Source organism: Guillardia theta (assembly GCF_000315625.1).
Source record: "Guillardia theta CCMP2712 unplaced genomic scaffold GUITHscaffold_115, whole genome shotgun sequence".
Classification (NCBI taxonomy): Eukaryota; class Cryptophyceae; order Pyrenomonadales; family Geminigeraceae; genus Guillardia; species Guillardia theta.
Genome location: NW_005434559.1, coordinates 160,052 through 177,237, shown reverse-complemented (window position 1 = coordinate 177,237; position 17,186 = coordinate 160,052). Strand labels below are relative to the sequence as shown.

Genomic DNA, 17,186 nt, shown 5'->3' with positions numbered 1-17,186 from the left:
CGGCAAACCCACTCGGCAGGACGCTGCTACCTGCATCAGCTCCTTCCTCTCCCTCTCCTCCTCCTCACCCCAACAGCTTCCCCTGCAAAGCTGACACCCCAGCTGGCGAGAGCTGGAGCAGACACGTCAGACAGCCTCCCTCCCCTCCTTCTCCCCGGACGCACCGCTTCCGCTGCCATTGAGGGCACTGGAGAGTTGGCGATCAGGAGAGAGACGACGGCGAGGAGAGCCTGCGGTACTTGAGCTCTCCACCCCTCCTTCCCCCCAGCTTTCACCATGGTCTTGAACCTCTTGAACATCTGGAACTGATCGTTCTCCCTAGTCAAGGAGTTTCTTCATCAACCAACCGTCAGCGTCGCCGCAAGGCTGCATCATAGCTGAGAACAGCACCTTGAGTTGTCCTCCGGCGGCATGCCATCCTTCATCTGTGCCCTGCCATACCAAGGACTGTCATCGCCATAGCGTTACATCAATGTTCCTCCTCCACCTCAGCCTTTGCGGCATCACGTTGCCCTTGCAACCTCCTCTGAGCTGTGATGAGATGTATTAGTCTCTCTCGTCTCTTCATCACAATGACGCATGAGACGGAACAATGATCGCTTCTCCAACCTTCTGCACAGATGGAGCAAACCTCGAAGCACACGAGATTCTGAGCAAAGGAGAGCAGCGGTCATGACAATGTCTAGAGGAGAGAGGAAGAGGAGACTTCACCTCTCTGATGTCAGTCCATGCACAAAGGTCGGCATGAAGGCAGATGCCGATCCCACGAGGGAAAGTAGGAAGAAGAATTTCTACATGACCACAACATCATCATGTCAGCCTGGCAAGTGCCACGTAGAATGTAGAGTAGGAGGAGGATGACTGAGAAAGACGTCTTGGCTGCATACAGGAGTAACGGTGATAAGGTCGAGTGACGGACGACAGGAAGCAGCAAGACGGGAGTACGACGGCGAATGTATGGACGTAGGAGGACAAATGGACTGTTGGGATAGAAGGGGTGAAGTGGAGGAAGAAGCGAGGGGAGAACGTCGGAAGAGCATGCAAGAAGGAAGATGAGGGCAAGAGCGAGGAGGAGGAGGAGGAGGAGGAGGAGGAGGAGGAGAAGAAGAAGAAGAAGACTGATGCAGTGTGCATAGTCGCTGACCTTGGCCGCCTTCATGATCCGCTGCGCTCCTTGAACTATGTGGTAGGGTGGTGTATAGATGGGGGTAGTTGACTATGAAAATAGGGGGTGGTAGAGACCACGGCCTCTTATCCCGTATAAAAAATCTAAGCATATAATAACAGGGCGGACGTGTACCATGCTGAAGGCGCGGCAGGGGGGGAGGAGGAGGAGCGAGGAGGAGCAGAGAGGAGGAGAGCTGATCTAGCTCGGTAGTTCTCATCGAATCAGCAGCACCAAGAAGAAAAGCAGAGGAAGAGGCTGAGTCTGTACGTGCTTCAAACAGCAGTGCGACAACATGGCGGCTAGGGGTGTATCGTTGGTATTGGCCGCACTGGCCCTGTCCTGCTTCCTCCTGAGCGCAGCGGCTCAAGGCATGGAAGATGATGAGGACGTGGACCTTGAGCTGCTCCTGGATGTGCTCCGAAGAACCCGCGGCCAGCCGCAGGTCCGGAGAGAGAGCTCGTGGGGCGCGTGGAGCGACCTGCTGCAGGCGCACGGGAGGAGGACGACAGCGAGGGAAGGGGCGAGGAGAGGAGGGAAGGAGAAGGCAGCGACAGAGCTCTCGCAGAAGAGCTCGCAGCAGCAAAAGAGCAGCAGGTTCAGGAAAGACTCGTCGGATCCCGAGAGCCTCCGGACCAGGGACAAGTACCAGCGTGTTCAGGCTGACAGGATACGAACAGCATACAGAGACGGGAAGGCGCAGGTTCGGCTGCTCAGCGCCACAGACATAGTCACATCCAGCAGCATCTCCTGGGACGTCCCCTGTGCGCTGAAATTCTATCAAGACGCCTATGGGATAGTACAAGGGTGCACCCCCTCCACTGCCCGGCAGGGCGTCTGCAGCCGGATCGTGGTGGATGAGTTCGGGGAGCCGGACGAGATGAGGGACCTCGCGATAGCAACAGAGGCAGCCATGGTGAACCTGTTCCATCAGGGAGGATCGACAAGCCTGGCTCCTGTGTCTTCCCTGGAGCGGCTGGGGGTGAAGGGAGGACTGCTGGTTCAGTACTTCCTTGCGAAGGTGAAGCTGCGGATCATGCGCGAGTTCGGGCTGGAGGTGATCTACGACAGCGGTGCCCTGCTCACCAGGCTCAAGGGCGATCCTCCGCGGGACGAGTGGGATGTCGAGCCCGGCCATGTCTACTGGAACCCGCACGTGGACAAAGCCAACATACCCACCTACGACTACTCTGCTTTGTATTCCCCCCTTGCTCTGTTCAGCGCTCCTCCACTTATGCTCTCTCCCTCTCTCCCTCTTTCTCTCCCATCTTCTCACGTTCCCCCTCTCTTTGCCATCCTCCCTTCTTATTGCCTCCTCCTCTTCCCGGTGCTGACCTATCTCACAGACTCTACCTGAACACGCATGGCAAGGACTTCCATGGCGGAGAGTGCGTGGTGCCCTCTCCTGACGTTGTTGCGGTAACGCCTTGACAGGTTCTCCTTCATCGACGATGACGCTGATCGGATCGTACAGCCTCGAGGTAATCTTGAACCAAACTAACGAATGCTGACTCGCCTGCAGCGGGAAGACTTCTTATCTTCACTTCCGGACCAGAAAACCTGTAATTACTGTTCCCTCTTCCGCTCCTGCTGTTCCTGCTCCTCCCTGCCCTTGCCCCAAGTCCTGCTCCTGCTCCTGCTCCTGCTCCTGCTCCTGCTCCTGCTCCTGCTCCTGCTCCTGCTCCTGCTCCCTCCCCTTATGTCCCACTTGCCCCTCCCCATCGTTTGACACATGCAACAGCCACCAGGTGCGTGAAGTCACCCGAGGAACACGCTACGTGCTGGCCATGTGGTTCACGTGCTCCAAGGAAGATCAGTACCGTGATGAGGACTAGTGAAGCCTTTGAGCTCTTCAAGTCTAGGGCCCCGCAGGCACGAAACTGTAGATGCGATTTTTTGTTGGTTGATCAAGGTATAGCGATCTATGGCGTGTGCCTCTGGCCTAGTTTTTGCACAAAATCATTCCTGATGAATCTCATGTCATCTACCGCAACTTCGCACGCCAGAGCTTACCAGTCAAATTCTGTCGGATTCTGATTTAGTTTCATGACTTCCTGCACATCATATGTCAGCAATTGCCAGCCCGTAGCAACCCACCTACTTTGAACATCTTGCTGTCAACATAGCAGTAAGTCAAGTCAGCTATCAGTTTGTTCGCTTCATCCTTGGTCAGACATGACGCCACAAAATCAGCTCTGGCCAATGCCATGCCCTTCTCCTACATCCCTCCTCAGTCCGCTCCTCTCAGTATGAAATCAGACCTCAAGCATGTCTGGGTGGAGGCTCCATGCCAGCACAGGCTCAGCATTCTCTCCCTTCTCCTTGTACTCCTCAAGAGTTGTCACGAAGGCCCTGGAGCATGCTTCACTTCATTTCCTCTCCTCCCCTGCTGGCAGACCTCAGCTCGTCGAACTTGACGAGGAAGGCCTGGTACCCCTCGGGCCTGTGGACGGGCAGGATGACAATCGGGCTGGGAGTCAGAAATGTCAGTCCCTGTCAGATTGTTTGTTCCCTGACCATTTCTTGATGCGGAACGTCAAAGTGTCGTATTCCGGGCTGTTTCAGTCATAGTTCAGCACGAAGCTTGATGCGTCGATCGAAATCCAAGGGGGGCACGATGTTGAAGAGAGGGCAGAGAAGGGGGCGGAAGAAGCGAGGAGCATGACAGGTTTTGAGAAAAGAGAAACACCGGCTCAATACTGAGGCTGCTGCATCCTTCTTTGTCGAGTGATATTGCATCCAAACTTCGATGATCCGCCCAGAGTTCTCTTGCTAGGTGGAACGGTTTCAGCGTTCTAGCGACAATGAGCAAGGCGCACCATCATCATGTCAAGCTTGACAATGTCATTGAGAGCCCGTCGAGATGATTGAACGATGTCAACAGAGCTGCGAGAGAAGCGCCTCACGGCATCCCTTCGCCAGGGTGCTGGAGGACTGAGCTCGAGACGTTTGAGAAGCAAGGGCGAAGAAGAGGAGGAGAGAGAAGGAGCGAGAAGACGAGGGCAAGAGTGAAGAGAACGTCTCATCGCCATGTTCCCCATCATCTTCATCCCCGCCGACTTCATCGCCCCGACCCCTCCATGCCGGATCATAGCGAGCATGAGATGTTGGCAAGGCAGCGAATTAAAAATGGCATTTTTATATTAAAATGCCATTTTTAAAATCTGTCCACGAGGCGACACCTGACAGCATAGGTAGCCATTCTGCGCACCGGAAATAGGGCCAGGTGCGCCATGGCGGAGTCTTCATGAGCAGGGGGGTGTGAAGGCATGGAGGGAGGAGGAAGAGGAGGAGGAGGAGGACGGGAATATATGAGAGGTCAAGAGGAGGGAGAGAGAAGTGGAGGTCCTCGTCATCTTGCGTGTCGTCGATGGATTTTGCCAGTTCTAGCAGCTTTCCTGCTTGCCTGCAGCGCTGCGGTGGGTCTGATAGGACAGGAAGGAGGAGCAAGAGCAGAGGAGAGGCGAGAGGAAACACTGTTGCAGTCTCCGATCGATTACCTGCTTTCTTCTCGACGTTCCTCGTTCCCTCAATCGCCCAACTCTGCGCGTTCTCTTGCCAACTTTCCTTCAAAGCGCCTCCGGTCTGCTTCCCAAGTTCATGTCTTATCCTGGTTGTTGCTGGATCCTAATCGTCGAGCACGAAGGGGGAGGAGCAAGCCGCTGAAAGACCCGCACCTGTCTCAAAGGCTGCTCACTTACATTCTTGGGGATGGAGATGAGGCTCAAGGCGGCAAAGAGTCCCTTGCTGCTAACGGGGTCCGGGCGAGCTCCGAGATCACTAGCAGGGCAAGACCGAGTGAAACATTGACCCTTGCTCAACGACGTAGCAGCAGCAAGACGCCTGTCTCCTCAGCACCTGGGAGGACGGAGCTTTCAAAGAAGTTCGCTAGCCTGGTGGAGAACGGGGAGAGTGCAAGGGCCATAGCGGCAGCGAAGAGATCCATTGAGCACTTGTATCAGCAGCTCAACTCGCTGGATGTTCGAATCCTCCAGCAGGAGTGGAACAAGCTCTCGCCCCAGCAGAGACTGGCAGCTCGTCATAATCACACTTCCTCCCATCCTGGCGGCATCCCACGACCCTATGGCAAGAACATTGTGCACTTGTTGTTCGAACGTGGTTCTTGGATCAATGAGACGGAGAATAAGGTCCAGAGATCTAGTCTGACGCATGCCGTGAAGGCAACCGCCAACATGTCTGACAGCAGTGGGAGGGCGGCGATTGTGAACCCTGACACTTTCAGCTGGTTGTTCGGCAGGCCGTGGCGAAGAGAGACTGAGATTGCTCCCGCGACTGCTGAGTCTGAGGATGGGAGGATGGCGGAGATCATCAATCAGACTGTTCACTTCAACGAGCAGAACACAAGGTCTCAGGCCGTGCTCGACGCGCAGCACCGCGTCATGAACATTTTCAAGGAGGCCCCCGCAGGCACCATTAGCATTGTCATCCGAAACAACCAGACAAGAGCTCGCGCGCCTCGAGAGAAACTTGTGGGAAGACGAATGGTCTCAGCTAAAGGCTCTCAGCTCGCGAGCAGAGGTGGAAACCTCTTGAAGAGCAGCAGTTCAAGGCTGGCCGCGAGGTCGTTCGTTCCCAACCTACCGGGAGACAGCAATGCATGCAAGGGAAGCGACTGTAACCTCTCTGACCTCGACATCTTCGGCCAGTGGCTTCTCGTGGCCCTTGCCATCCTGCTGACCATCCTTGCATGCACGGTAGCAGGCTTCATCTGCTTCGGCTGCTTGTGGGCATGGCGAGAGTTCAGAAGGCAGGACCGTTGGGACCTGCTGGTAGACCGAGAGATCGACAAGGAGACGTCGCAGTCTAAGAGCGGGAAAGTCATGCAGCCATCCAAGCCTTCTCCAAGCCAGGGCAAGCAGACAAGTCAACCGGGGAGGAACCAAGCAGGGGGCTCTTCATTCACCCGTAGGTCCGACAGCATTATGTCAAGATAACGTCAACTCCTGTTTGAAGGAGAAGGTCGAAGCTCATTCATTCGAACTTGTTGCAGGGGAGTGATGGCACAAGTACAGTGATCAAGCATCTTTACACAGTAAATAACAGGAATCACTTCTAATCGGGATCAGAGAGTGCACTAGGTACATCTGCTAGTTGCTAGGATTCGTCAGGTTTACGAGCAGATGAATCTTTGTGCGAAGGATCGGCATAATCGAAGCATGATTGAATCCGGACGATGACAAACTCGATCTCTGGGAGGATCACCTGAAAGAGGATGACATGAGCTGCATCGGCACAATGCCCATTGTTACCTGAAAGTCTTCTTCGACATCCATCCTGAACTCATTCGATTTTTGTTCCATTCGTTGAGCGAACATCCACATTCCTGCCTCACGGTGTCCATACCTGACGTGGCTTTCAGCGATGGAGATACAAGGCCATTATCACGCCTAACAAGTTAAGATCCTCCAAGATCTGAGGGAGGGTTTCTTCGAAAATTTCGTCCAGGACCCGCAGTATCGCTCTGGGGAGGAGATTATCAAACACGCCCACAACCAAACCTCGAACCTCCATTGGCTCAAAACAACAGGGGGCGAGCAGGAAGAGAGAAGTTTCATTGCAATCTGTGGCTTCTGCTTCGAGTCGACGGAAAGCTGCTCCTGGTTTTCTTGCTCTTGCACGCATCTGTCCAAGTAAACATTGAAATCCTTCACCATGTCGCCTGTTGAAACTAAGTGCAGTCTTCTGAAGTGGCTATGGAGTTACCAAGTCGAGCAGTTTCGTCCAGCAGGCAGACGGGAGACGCAGTTTGAGGTCGGCTGCCGGGAGGGGCTTGCATGATCGCTTCTAGAACCTGAGTCGAATCACAAGGAGGAGGTTTGTCAAGCTAGAGGAACTAACATGGAGCTGCTCTAACAAAGACGAAGCCTCAACAGACGTGACTGACAGACGGGCATCGCCGTGCATGAAAGACATGTTCTTCCTGTTGAGGTGTGCCTTGATTTCGTCCAAACGCTCCCGGACCTGCGAGCACGACGGTCACGACTGAAATGAAACTCCAATATCTCTTGTCACATCATTGAATCTTGATTTCACATCAACCAGCGATCGCATGAAGGCATTGCTGACTTGTTCCAGCCTGTAGTTTATGTCATCTGAACATCCGTTGTCGCCTTGAATGTGCTCATTGCTGTGGTCTTTCTCAGAAGGGACTAAATCATTAGAAAATCTTGTTTGATGGCTTCAGAACCAATATAGCGAAACAACACAACCAACCTTTGAATCTTTTGCACTTTCTCACAGCAGACCATGCACGTGGTGTGTTCTTTCAGCCACGTTTCCCAGCAATCTCGGCATGCTGAATGGCTGCATCGCTTGTCAGCGCGGCCTCCTCGCATAATTCTAACTACTTCACCGGCAGGAAACAGAAAAGTGAGTGTTGAACTTCGTTTCTCCTGCACAAATGTTGCACTGCTGCCCTGCTTCTTCGAAGGGATCTTGATCATTGTTCGAACCCTCGCGCTCCCCCTCAAAGTACTTGTGCAGCTGAGGAGGGACTGAGATATCTCCACCTTGTTGCGCAGCCTCCGCCGCCAACAAATTTCTCTCTGTTTGACTTGGGATGGCTGAATAGTTCGACTCCGAGCTGACTGTGCTCAACTGTCGATCGCCTCTGACAGGAAGACATCGTGTACATGAGCCGAAGATGTTGTCGAGAAGGTTCCCCTCCCTCAAAACTCGGCAGACAACATTCCACAGCCTCGTCAGACCTTGGCGAGCAGAGCTGTGCTCTGCCTCCATTAGGGAAGGTGCTGGATTCCACTGATGGCTTGCAGTCTCACATCAGACTCTCCAAGATATCCTGCAGACAAACAAGATTCACAAGAAGCTCATGCGGCCATTGGAAGCAATTCAGCTTCATTGCATTACCCATTTCACGCCGACTGCTATCCTGTCATCTCCATACCCGCATCCTCTCCTCCTGACTCTCCTGCTACATCTCATTTCCTCTTAGGGCTGAACCAACCATCTCCTTCTCAACATCCCTGTTGTCTCCTCCTCCCCCTCCTCCCTCTCTCCCTCCCTCCTCCAATCCCTGCCTGCATTGTAGCTGCCGACAAACAAACCCGAGGACTGATAGATTTGTGCTGACATCACTGAAATTCCCGGGAGCCGGAATCGCCGGGGCCCGGGAAATGACGGGGATGTGGTTGCCTGAGGGGCCTATGCGAGGGGAGAGGGAAGGGAGAAGCTGAGGAGGGAGAAGGGGGGGGGAGAAGAGAGGAGGACGAGTTGAAGGAGGGAGGAGGACGAGAGGAGGACGAGTTGAAGGAGGGAGGAGGACGAGAGGAGGACGAGTTGAAGGAGGGAGGAGGACGAGAGGAGGACGAGTTGAAGGAGGGAGGAGGACGAGAGGAGGACGAGTTGAAGGAGGGAGGAGGACGAGAGGAGGACGAGTTGAAGGAGGGAGGAGGACGAGAGGAGGACGAGTTGAAGGAGGGAGGAGGACGAGAGGAGGACGAGTTGAAGGAGGGAGGAGGACGAGAGGAGGACGAGTTGAAGGAGGGAGGAGGACGAGAGGAGGACGAGTTGAAGGAGGGAGGAGGACGAGAGGAGGACGAGTTGAAGGAGGGAGGAGGACGAGAGGTCAGGGCGGAGAAGAGAGAAGGAGGAGACACCAAGGTAGAGAAGATCACACTTCCAAGATCAGAGAGGATTAAAACAAACAAAGATCTCAACATCATTCTTTGTCTTATCGTCCCGGCACATGTGCTTGTTAGAAGGATAATATGATTGAAGAATGCCAGAGAGAGGTCCTGCTAAGGACAGAGCGATGACAAGAAAGCGTAGCAAAGTATTGAAATGACATTCAAGTCTTTGGAAGGAGCAGATGCAAGTGCTGGGTTTGAAGCCGCAGTCAGAGATCAAATAAGGTATATGCGAAGACCACTGCCAAACTATCACAGGGTAAATCCTCTGCATTAACCGTCTTCCTGGTAACGCTGCTGTATCAGCTCATGTTGGGCATGGACGACGGCTACTCGAACTGGTACCCGAAGCTCAGAAGGGCGGCGATGATCTTCATTGCGGTCTACATCGTCATGGTAGCATCGCCATCATGCAGCTTGAACTCAGCTGAACGCCCACCAGGTCTGGTTGCCTTCAGCCTACTCCTACTACTTTGGCGGCTCATACAGGGAGGATGCGAGCATGGAAAAGCTCCATCTTGAATCGCCTGACTTCAGCTCTATCAATCCGGCAAGTGACACAAGGTTCATCAGCAAGTAAGTCCTGTTCACCCTCCTTCGATTCGTCCTCTCACATCTTCGCTTGCCTTCCTCTTGCCCTCCTCTCATCGCCCTTGCTCCTGTAGGAGGATGATCCAGGGGCTCATCTCTTCAGCTGCCTTCAGCCCGACAGGACACTCCATTCTCAACCTCACCGGGCCCGGAGACGTGTACTCCCGCAAGATCGTCTCACTCAAGCGAGGAAGCTTCAAGGGCCCTTCCCTCACCGCCCGGCCTCTCACTTCCTTCGTCCTAGAGGAAGCGACAATCTCACGACCGCGGGAGCTGACGAGCCTCTGCAGGGTGTGCTGGCGCACGTGACCTTCAGGCCTGACGGGACAGTCTCCAACTGCGTCCTGCTGGGGAAGGGAGGGCCAGCTCTGGCTGTGGACATCAAGGCAGGCGTTTGGTTTGCCCAGCTGGTGTTTGACAAGGTGAGAAGAAGCTTCCGATGCTCTCGAGCCTCCGGTGACGACCCAACAGCCAGTTGTGATTGTGGAGACTGAAGCCCAAGAACCGTTGACCCCGTCGAGCTCGAGGATTGATGTGATCCTCCTCTCCTCCCTCCTCTCCCTCCACCTCCCTCCGCCCTCTCCCTTCCTGATCTCCTTTCCCCTGGTCTTTCCTCACTTACGATCCTGCACGCCTTTCTTTTCATTTGATTTCTGCAATGTTTATGTCTTCTCAACATGCATGCTGCTTTCTCCTATCTCTCGCTCCTCGTTTCCTTGTTCTCAGTGTTCATGTGTTTTGATTCCCCTTCATGGCCCTGACATGGCACCCCTTCAACTCCAGCACAACGTCTCTTCTATCAAAGTTCCTTCCTTTGCATCACCGGAGGGTAAGAGACTAGCTGCCCGCATTCTCCAGCAATGTATGTCTTGAGCACTTCCTTCAATGTACCCAGTACCCTACAATGGTCCTCTCCCGTACCCTGTTTGAGAGCAGATGGTAAACCTGAGCTGGGCCTCAGCTGAGCTCGTTCATTGATGGTAAATCACCTTAACGTGGGAGCATCTTGCAGAGAACTTTTCCACCTGCTTTGAGATGAGAGCATCGAAGCGAGCTGATGAATGTCCCTTGGCCTGCAGAGCAGGTCAAATGGGCTGAGAGAAGAAATCGAGTGTAGCAGGAGATGTGAGGCGAGGGGAGGACGAGGAGATGAATCGAAGGTCATGTTTGACTTACTTCGTTCCCCTTCAGCGACAAAACCACAACAGCACCGTCATGGAGAAGGCCAGAGTCAGCGACCTACAAGACGACAACCTCAGTCTGACGCATCTCCTTCACGTCCTCCTCATCTTCCTCCTCCCAATCATCATCGTCATTCACCTCGTTGAAAACATCGACGGCGGACATCTTCGGGCTCAAGTACATATCAGACACGAACAAGTTGAATCTGAATCCCTCCCGCTGCAGCACTGGGATACTCTCCTGCAAGGTCATCTTCATATGCCTAAAAGAGACGCTCTCTCCGCCGTCTTCGCCCTCCCCTCGCTCGTTCTCCGGCCTGTAGAGCATTTCTGCTGGGTCCACCGCAATCACCGTCCTAGCTCTATGCTCCACGAGCCACTTGCTCCATCCTCCAGGGGCACTTCCTGCATCGAGAGCCATGATGCTCGCAGGGAGAGGCTGATTCCAGCGAACAAACACCTCCTCGAGCTTGAGGAAGGCGCGAGAGACTGGAGACAGCTGAGGTACCTGAACCTGGTCCACTGCTCTTGTCTTCTCGGCAACTCCTGTATAGAACTTGTTGCCCGGCAGCTGCACGATGGATGCGATGAGGTTGTAGTGCTGAGGAGAGCATGCCACACCCCTCCTCTCCAGGAACTCTACGCAGAGCTGTGTGGAGATGGTAGGGGATGACGAGACTCGGACTGACACAGGAGCCAGGTCCCTCCACCAGCATCGCCGGTGACACCCTCCAAGGCTCTGGCAAGAAGCCTCTCCTCCTGCTTCAGGACGAGAGCAGTTCCAGTAGGCGATCTGCCTGCTAAGACACAAGAGCCCTTCCTCCAGGCTTCCCACAGCCTTCCCCACCTCCCTGTCCAGGATGAAGACGCGATGAATCACGGACTGCATCGCTGCGTTCTCAACTATGACATCTGCTGCCCTTCGACTCTGCTCCGTTCGGTGCTGCAAGCTCCAAGAGGATGCTGAAGCTGGGAAATGGAGCCTGAGGAGGACGAAGTTGACTCTCTTCACCCGCTCTTCATAGGCTGGGACGATGCTTGCGTGGTCGAGGGAGGAGCCAAGAAGTTCAGAGACCATTTCCCTAACCCGATGAGAATGAGTGTACGGCACGAGCAACGCAACATCGTAACCCTCCTCTACTTCTGCAGTCTCCGCCTTCCTGTCGTCAGTGTGCTTTCGACTGAGAGGTCTTGCTGGCCGGATCTCCTTGAACAGACTCTCGTCACAGGGAAGGGACAGAGCACGAGACCAAGAGGCCTCGTCCTCGAAGGAGATGATGGCATATCCTCGTGAAGATTGCTCGACCTGACGAATGCTTCCTGCTCGCTCGAAGTATGCACGGAGGAGCGACGCCCTATCCTGGTACGAGGTCCCCCCCACGAAGATCCTGTGGGGATCCTCCCGACCTTCCTCCAGCCTCTTGGCACTGCAGCAGGATGATGGCAGTGAACTTCTAGCTCTTGCACCGAGAGGGGAAGCTGGAGCCTGGAAGGCGCCAGCGCATACAGAGATGTCAATCACCAGAGGGACCAAGAGGCCGAGCAAGCAGTAGTAGCCGATCCTGATCGTCATCGATGACAAGGACAAGGGAGGAACATCAAGCTTTCTCGTGTCTGACCTTCCTTCTCAACTTCCTCTCGTCTACCATTGCTCTTCCGCCTCCTTTGCGGCTACCCGGCAAGCTCATCGTTGATCTGCCGTATTGTGAGCAAAACCCTCTCGCTCGCCGAGGCTCGGATCATCAGCGGCTCCCGAAGACACTGCTGTCACTGAACCGTCGGGGGTGCTGGAGAGTCACTAGTCTTGCAAACGCATCCGGTCCAGGATCTTTCGTCAGCTCAAGGCATCCCTGTCCTTCGCTGCCATTATCGCGGGTGCGTTCCGGTATGCGTCTCATTCCTTCGGCGGCGGCCACAGCGACATCGCTGGCATGGGGAAATCCTGCGCGCAGTTAAGTGAAGGTATCAGTTAAGTTTGGGGGACAGCAGTTGGCAACAGGGTGTTGGTTCTCGCTGTCTTTTTCTTCCGAACGGTTCAACGGTTCTCGCCGTCGTGCAGTGCCGCGTGCAGTGCGGGCCCGGCGGGCAGTAGGCCGCCGCGAGTCACGCTGGCCCGACGGAATACATTGAAGTTTGTTAGACTTGTACTAGTCCAAAGTCACGCAGATATCACCGTGGCATCGACCTTAGTTGTAACAAGACAGTTTTTGCTCAAGACCGAGTTTAATGCACACAAACCAGAATTGAGGAGCACATGAGAGATAGACTGTATGCTAGGATGTGAAACCCAAGCACCCAGACATGAGAGGACCTTAGCAAGGCGGACGGCTAGGAAAGCCCCCTCTTCAAGGCTTCGTCACGGTCCCACGTACTACACAGCACGGTGACATGCCGCCTCGCCATGTAAGTCGTCTTGGTTTAGCTATCTGACTGGCACGGCTGGCATACGTTCCATCACCCGAGCCGACGGTGCCGCTGGGCCAGGCCGGGCTGTACGACCGTCGGACTCGGGAGTTTTGAGTAGTAGTTCACTGACAGTTCCTCGCCGTAGTACTCGGATTTTGATCTTATGATTTTAGCTTAAAACATAACTTGAGTATTGAAGCCTCAAAGTGGCCAGCAGTCCGCAGTGCCAGGCCGGCGGCCGGCGGCCCGGGCGAGTCGGAGCCTTACCCGGTGACGGTGCCAGTCCGGCAGCGCCGGGCAGCCTGTGCCGCCGCTCGGCGTCCGACCGGCCGCGCCGCGGGTGACCGTAAGGCTGGCGTCACTGATGAGTACTCAACTCACAGAGTCAGTACCGTACTACACCTCTGACTTAACTTTGAGTAAAGCCTCTGAGCTGACTCAGTGTCACGGTACCGTGGTAGCCCGGCGGTCGCATGACTTTCGGAACTTTTAGACCTCACAAGTCCGGTCGGAGATATCTGCAGTAGAATCACCATACTAACGTATGGTACAAGGAATAATGTACCTCAGGTACTACCAGAATGCGGGAGTCAGGTACTGGCAGTACCGACAAGTTCACTGGTAGTAATAGTTCTGTACTGGTCCGTAATGATTTCTAGGGGGTACATTTTAAACCCACAGTACTGAATTATTACCATTTTCCGATAAATAACGGTAGCTACATTTCGATGGAGTACCCAAAAATTTAACTTTCATTCCCCAATCAGATCCCCTTCGCCGAATCAGATTTCCGTGGGCATGTTTGAAATATTTCATTTAGTATTTGAAATTTGAAGCAATAATTTGTACATATGAAAGCCTCACTGTCGAATCTGATGGTCGTATGTCACCTGGGTTGAAAATTCTGCACCTCTGGGAGCCTTGGAGCCCCTAGAGTTGTACTACCCCTACCCCCCCCCCCCCCTTAGTATCTTGACGGCGACCAGATTGCTTTTGTCACCCCCTGGAAGATTGACTGGACCCCCCCTTTAACAAACACACCGGTACTGAAGAGTGCAATTCATGGGTAAAACCTGGGTCATTTGGGCTTCGATTACCCCTTACCACCCAAATCGTGTATCACCCCACCCCCCATAATCCCTTATGTCCGATACCCACCCCATCACGAGGTACCTTCAAGGTCGGGTCGCCTCACTAATATCGCGGACCACCCACCCTCCTCAACCAATCTGTTACCACCCACCACGAATTCAGATGAGCTACCTCGCCTCTTTCAGTACCTTCAAGGCCTGTCATTTGACTACCCCCCATCTGAGGACCCTTGGCTACCCCTTGCGACCCACCCCTGCTTCCTATAATCAATAACCTACCCCCTCCTTCTCCTGCTTAGGATGGGGAAAAGCAGGGGTAGCAGAGACGAGGTCCAGTGGGGGAAATGAGAGAATGAGAGGGCGCGAGGTAGGAACAGAGCATGGGATGAAGATAGCGCGCGGTCATGGGGGGAACAGCAAGGGATAGGGACGTGGGGAATGATTCTTGAAGGAAGGAAGAACTGAGGATGTTATGTAGAGTCTGACTCGCCATCAACAAATGCGGACAAGTGCTCGCAGGCGAGAACGCCATGTCCTTGTGTAGGTTGAAAGGATAAGGTAGGAGGTTTGGAATGAGACCGACGAGAATCAAAGGAATGAAGGTCTGATGATACAGTGAGGTCAAACAGATGAAGATAGTGGAAATATCACGTCCAGAACTAGGATGAGTCCAAACCAGAGGTGAAGTGTCCCCTGGAGAACAGTTCGGGCGCATTGAGGTGCATCTGCAAGGGCTGAGATGTTTGTAATGGTGTTGTGCTAAGAGGATTGCTATTCCCTGAATGATGATCTCTCATTGGTTTTTGTGACTTATTCATTGCAGGCTGACTGACCATAGAGCAATTTTTCAAGGTTTGAATTGAATGCTTGAGCTTTCCCCCCGAAGTGCCCAAGACATTCGAAGTCTTTGAAGGACGAGGACTTTCAAACAGGATTGTCTCCTCTCATCTCCAAGATGTGTAGCAAGTAGAAGGAAAGGAACTCATTGATCCTCGCTGCAAGTCACCAGCAGGTTGTAACAATGAGCTTTGAGGTTCAGAATCGCTCTCAAGAGCGGACACGGAGTGGGTCTCAGTCTCTGGCTGACAGGTTTGGTGAGCCTGTCCTGTACCATAGCAAAGTTTTGTTCCTTTCGCATGATGTCACAAAAGATCCATGGGAAACCAAGAGTTTAGTGCTGACTCGCTCGTACCTTGCCTTTGTAGACGACGATGAACCTGACGGAAATGTGACCAAAATTTCTCTGCAAGAAATCACGCAGATGGAGGATTTAAAGAGCCACTCGACTTCTTCGATTGCTCTGCTGAAGAGAAGGCAGGCGGATGCTGAGAAAGGAAACTTCTCCAACTTCCCTGCCCTGATCATATTCACCGACAATGAGGGGTTGAACCAGGGGAGGAGCTTTCCTCTTCGGTTTCATACGGAAGCACAGCTGCTCGAGTGCTATCAAAAGGTGTCGAACCAGATGAATGAGATGAAATTGCACGACACGCTCTTCTCGAGCTTCACCAAGTTTCGGCTCTTCATGAGAAGGATGTACCAGTCGGAAGCCTTCCAGCTGCTCTTTGGCTTCTCTATTGGGGCGATCTTCTTCCTCAACTGCGTTCAGGCAGAGTTGACTCCTTCCAGCGACTCAGTAGCAAGCACAGTCTTCAATGTGACCGACATCATCTTCACAGCTATCTTCACCTTCGAGGTACGTGCCCGTGATTCGTTGCTCTTTCTCCTGGCTCCCCTCGCTGACTTTGTTATCAGCTTGCACTCAACATTTTTGTCAATTGGAAAGGGAAGTATGGGATGAAATTTTGGCTCAATGGGTGGAACATTTTTGACACTGTAATCGTGATCGTTTCTCTGCTGTCTCTGGCACTACCTAAAGTGCCTGCCTTCACCACCCTGCGAATGCTGAGAGTTTTCAGGGCAGCTCAGCTTTTCAAAAGGATGAGACATCTTCGCGTCATCTTCAATGCGATTCTTGGCAGTTTGCTGCCAGTTCTCAACTCAGTGTTGATTCTTGTCATCGTCACCTCCATGTTCGCGATCATCTCAGTGGATCTCTACGGTACAAGGAGACCTGATCTTTTTGGGAATTTTGAACTCGCCATCTTTACCATGTACCAGTGTGCTACTGGAGATGCGTGGGCATCTTCAGTTGCCAGGCCTCTCTTTTCTTCATCTGACAAGACTGTAATGATATTCTTTGTGGTTTACATGATCATCTCTTCCATGATTCTGCTCAACGTAGTCGTTGCCGTGATGCTCGACAACTTCATTCGATGCGTGAACGAGGAAGAGCAGGGTATAAGAAAGAAGCAAGCTGAAAACAATCGGCAGGGAATAGACAAATCTATCCGTGTGCTCGATCCAATTCTCAGCAAGCTGATTGTCTTTGACAATGCAGATCACTTTGAGCAGATGGTTGACTCAGTATTTGACAGGCTTGACCTCCTTGGCTCGAACTCCTTGTCCTTCTCAGAGCTGCAGACTGGCCTCAAAGCATTTCACACAGACCCGATGATCTTGTTGGGCTTCGATGACTTCCAGTACATCACTCGGAATGTGGAGCTCGGACAGGACAGGAGAATCACGAGAGAACAATTCGTGGAAATCTTCCAAGAGGAGTTTGAACTCTACTCTGCCCGTAAACTCGCAGAGGCGCAAAAATGGTCGCGCGACGGAGAGTCACCGGTCAGTTTAGCAATGAAGCTTGCGCTGATACAGGGAAACCCTGAGTGGTACGGGGACGACGATGAAAAGCTCTCACTGGTGGACAAGCTCAAGCGTGTGACGGCAGAAAGAGACGCAGCGTTGAGTGAGCTCAAGCGGTTGAAAGGACTTGGCGACAATGACGTGGGCACGCAACGCGTTGGCTTGATTGGCAGCGGGACCGGCGGGTACGGCATGAATGGTTTGAGGGTCAACGGTGCGGGGGTGAACGGGCATGGCCCACCACCCGCCTCATCGCGACCGTCGCTCCTCTCAAGCTATCTCGAGAGGCAGACCGGTTTCACGGCCCGAGCGTACGACGACAGTGAAGAATGGGAGGGTGCTAACGGAGACAAGTTCATCTTCTAGGGGCTGGGGG

At 53.5% G+C, this 17,186-nt stretch overlaps 8 protein-coding genes across 8 annotated transcripts; 4 read left to right on the top strand and 4 right to left on the bottom strand.

Annotated features, from left to right (window-relative positions):
• Positions 1 to 64: 64 nt before the first annotated feature.
• Positions 65 to 746, bottom strand: GUITHDRAFT_117771 (hypothetical protein; the record flags this gene model as incomplete). The annotated part of the gene is made up of 7 exons (XM_005823024.1): positions 65 to 112; positions 165 to 230; positions 276 to 333; positions 391 to 432; positions 488 to 526; positions 572 to 649; positions 712 to 746. 7 exons carry the CDS (start codon positions 744 to 746, stop codon positions 65 to 67), a joined length of 366 nt encoding a protein of 121 aa, XP_005823081.1.
• Positions 747 to 1,460: 714 nt separating this feature from the next.
• GUITHDRAFT_146036 (hypothetical protein) lies at positions 1,461 to 3,000 on the top strand (the record flags this gene model as incomplete). The annotated part of the gene is made up of 5 exons (XM_005823023.1): positions 1,461 to 2,362; positions 2,512 to 2,553; positions 2,600 to 2,646; positions 2,688 to 2,727; positions 2,907 to 3,000. 5 exons carry the CDS (start codon positions 1,461 to 1,463, stop codon positions 2,998 to 3,000), a joined length of 1,125 nt encoding a protein of 374 aa, XP_005823080.1.
• An 87-nt stretch (positions 3,001 to 3,087) lies between these two features.
• GUITHDRAFT_117769 (hypothetical protein) lies at positions 3,088 to 4,367 on the bottom strand (the record flags this gene model as incomplete). Its single annotated transcript, XM_005823022.1, has 9 exons — positions 3,088 to 3,130; positions 3,179 to 3,219; positions 3,267 to 3,383; positions 3,427 to 3,517; positions 3,564 to 3,635; positions 3,683 to 3,721; positions 3,855 to 3,937; positions 3,985 to 4,051; positions 4,348 to 4,367. 9 exons carry the CDS (start codon positions 4,365 to 4,367, stop codon positions 3,088 to 3,090), a joined length of 573 nt encoding a protein of 190 aa, XP_005823079.1.
• Positions 4,368 to 4,434: 67 nt separating this feature from the next.
• Positions 4,435 to 6,120, top strand: GUITHDRAFT_146035 (hypothetical protein; the record flags this gene model as incomplete). Its single annotated transcript, XM_005823021.1, has 1 exon — positions 4,435 to 6,120. One exon carries the CDS (start codon positions 4,435 to 4,437, stop codon positions 6,118 to 6,120), a length of 1,686 nt encoding a protein of 561 aa, XP_005823078.1.
• Positions 6,121 to 6,195: 75 nt separating this feature from the next.
• On the bottom strand, positions 6,196 to 7,567 carry GUITHDRAFT_155327 (hypothetical protein). The gene is made up of 9 exons (XM_005823020.1): positions 7,539 to 7,567; positions 7,400 to 7,489; positions 7,199 to 7,352; positions 7,025 to 7,147; positions 6,890 to 6,977; positions 6,692 to 6,845; positions 6,579 to 6,647; positions 6,436 to 6,529; positions 6,196 to 6,388 (listed from the first exon to the last, which is right to left on the bottom strand). The coding sequence occupies exons 2-9, from the start codon at positions 7,432 to 7,434 to the stop codon at positions 6,281 to 6,283; spliced, it is 825 nt and encodes a 274-aa protein (XP_005823077.1). The 5' UTR covers positions 7,435 to 7,489; positions 7,539 to 7,567; the 3' UTR covers positions 6,196 to 6,280.
• A 1,438-nt stretch (positions 7,568 to 9,005) lies between these two features.
• Positions 9,006 to 10,419, top strand: GUITHDRAFT_155326 (hypothetical protein). The gene is made up of 7 exons (XM_005823019.1): positions 9,006 to 9,091; positions 9,139 to 9,228; positions 9,275 to 9,408; positions 9,498 to 9,669; positions 9,714 to 9,845; positions 9,895 to 9,957; positions 10,207 to 10,419. Exons 2-7 carry the CDS (start codon positions 9,151 to 9,153, stop codon positions 10,294 to 10,296), a joined length of 669 nt encoding a protein of 222 aa, XP_005823076.1. The 5' UTR covers positions 9,006 to 9,091; positions 9,139 to 9,150; the 3' UTR covers positions 10,297 to 10,419.
• Positions 10,420 to 10,662: 243 nt separating this feature from the next.
• Positions 10,663 to 12,177, bottom strand: GUITHDRAFT_117765 (hypothetical protein; the record flags this gene model as incomplete). Its single annotated transcript, XM_005823018.1, has 1 exon — positions 10,663 to 12,177. One exon carries the CDS (start codon positions 12,175 to 12,177, stop codon positions 10,663 to 10,665), a length of 1,515 nt encoding a protein of 504 aa, XP_005823075.1.
• A 3,185-nt stretch (positions 12,178 to 15,362) lies between these two features.
• On the top strand, positions 15,363 to 17,176 carry GUITHDRAFT_117764 (hypothetical protein; the record flags this gene model as incomplete). Its single annotated transcript, XM_005823017.1, has 2 exons — positions 15,363 to 15,797; positions 15,857 to 17,176. 2 exons carry the CDS (start codon positions 15,363 to 15,365, stop codon positions 17,174 to 17,176), a joined length of 1,755 nt encoding a protein of 584 aa, XP_005823074.1.
• Between the last annotated feature and the right edge of the window lie 10 nt (positions 17,177 to 17,186).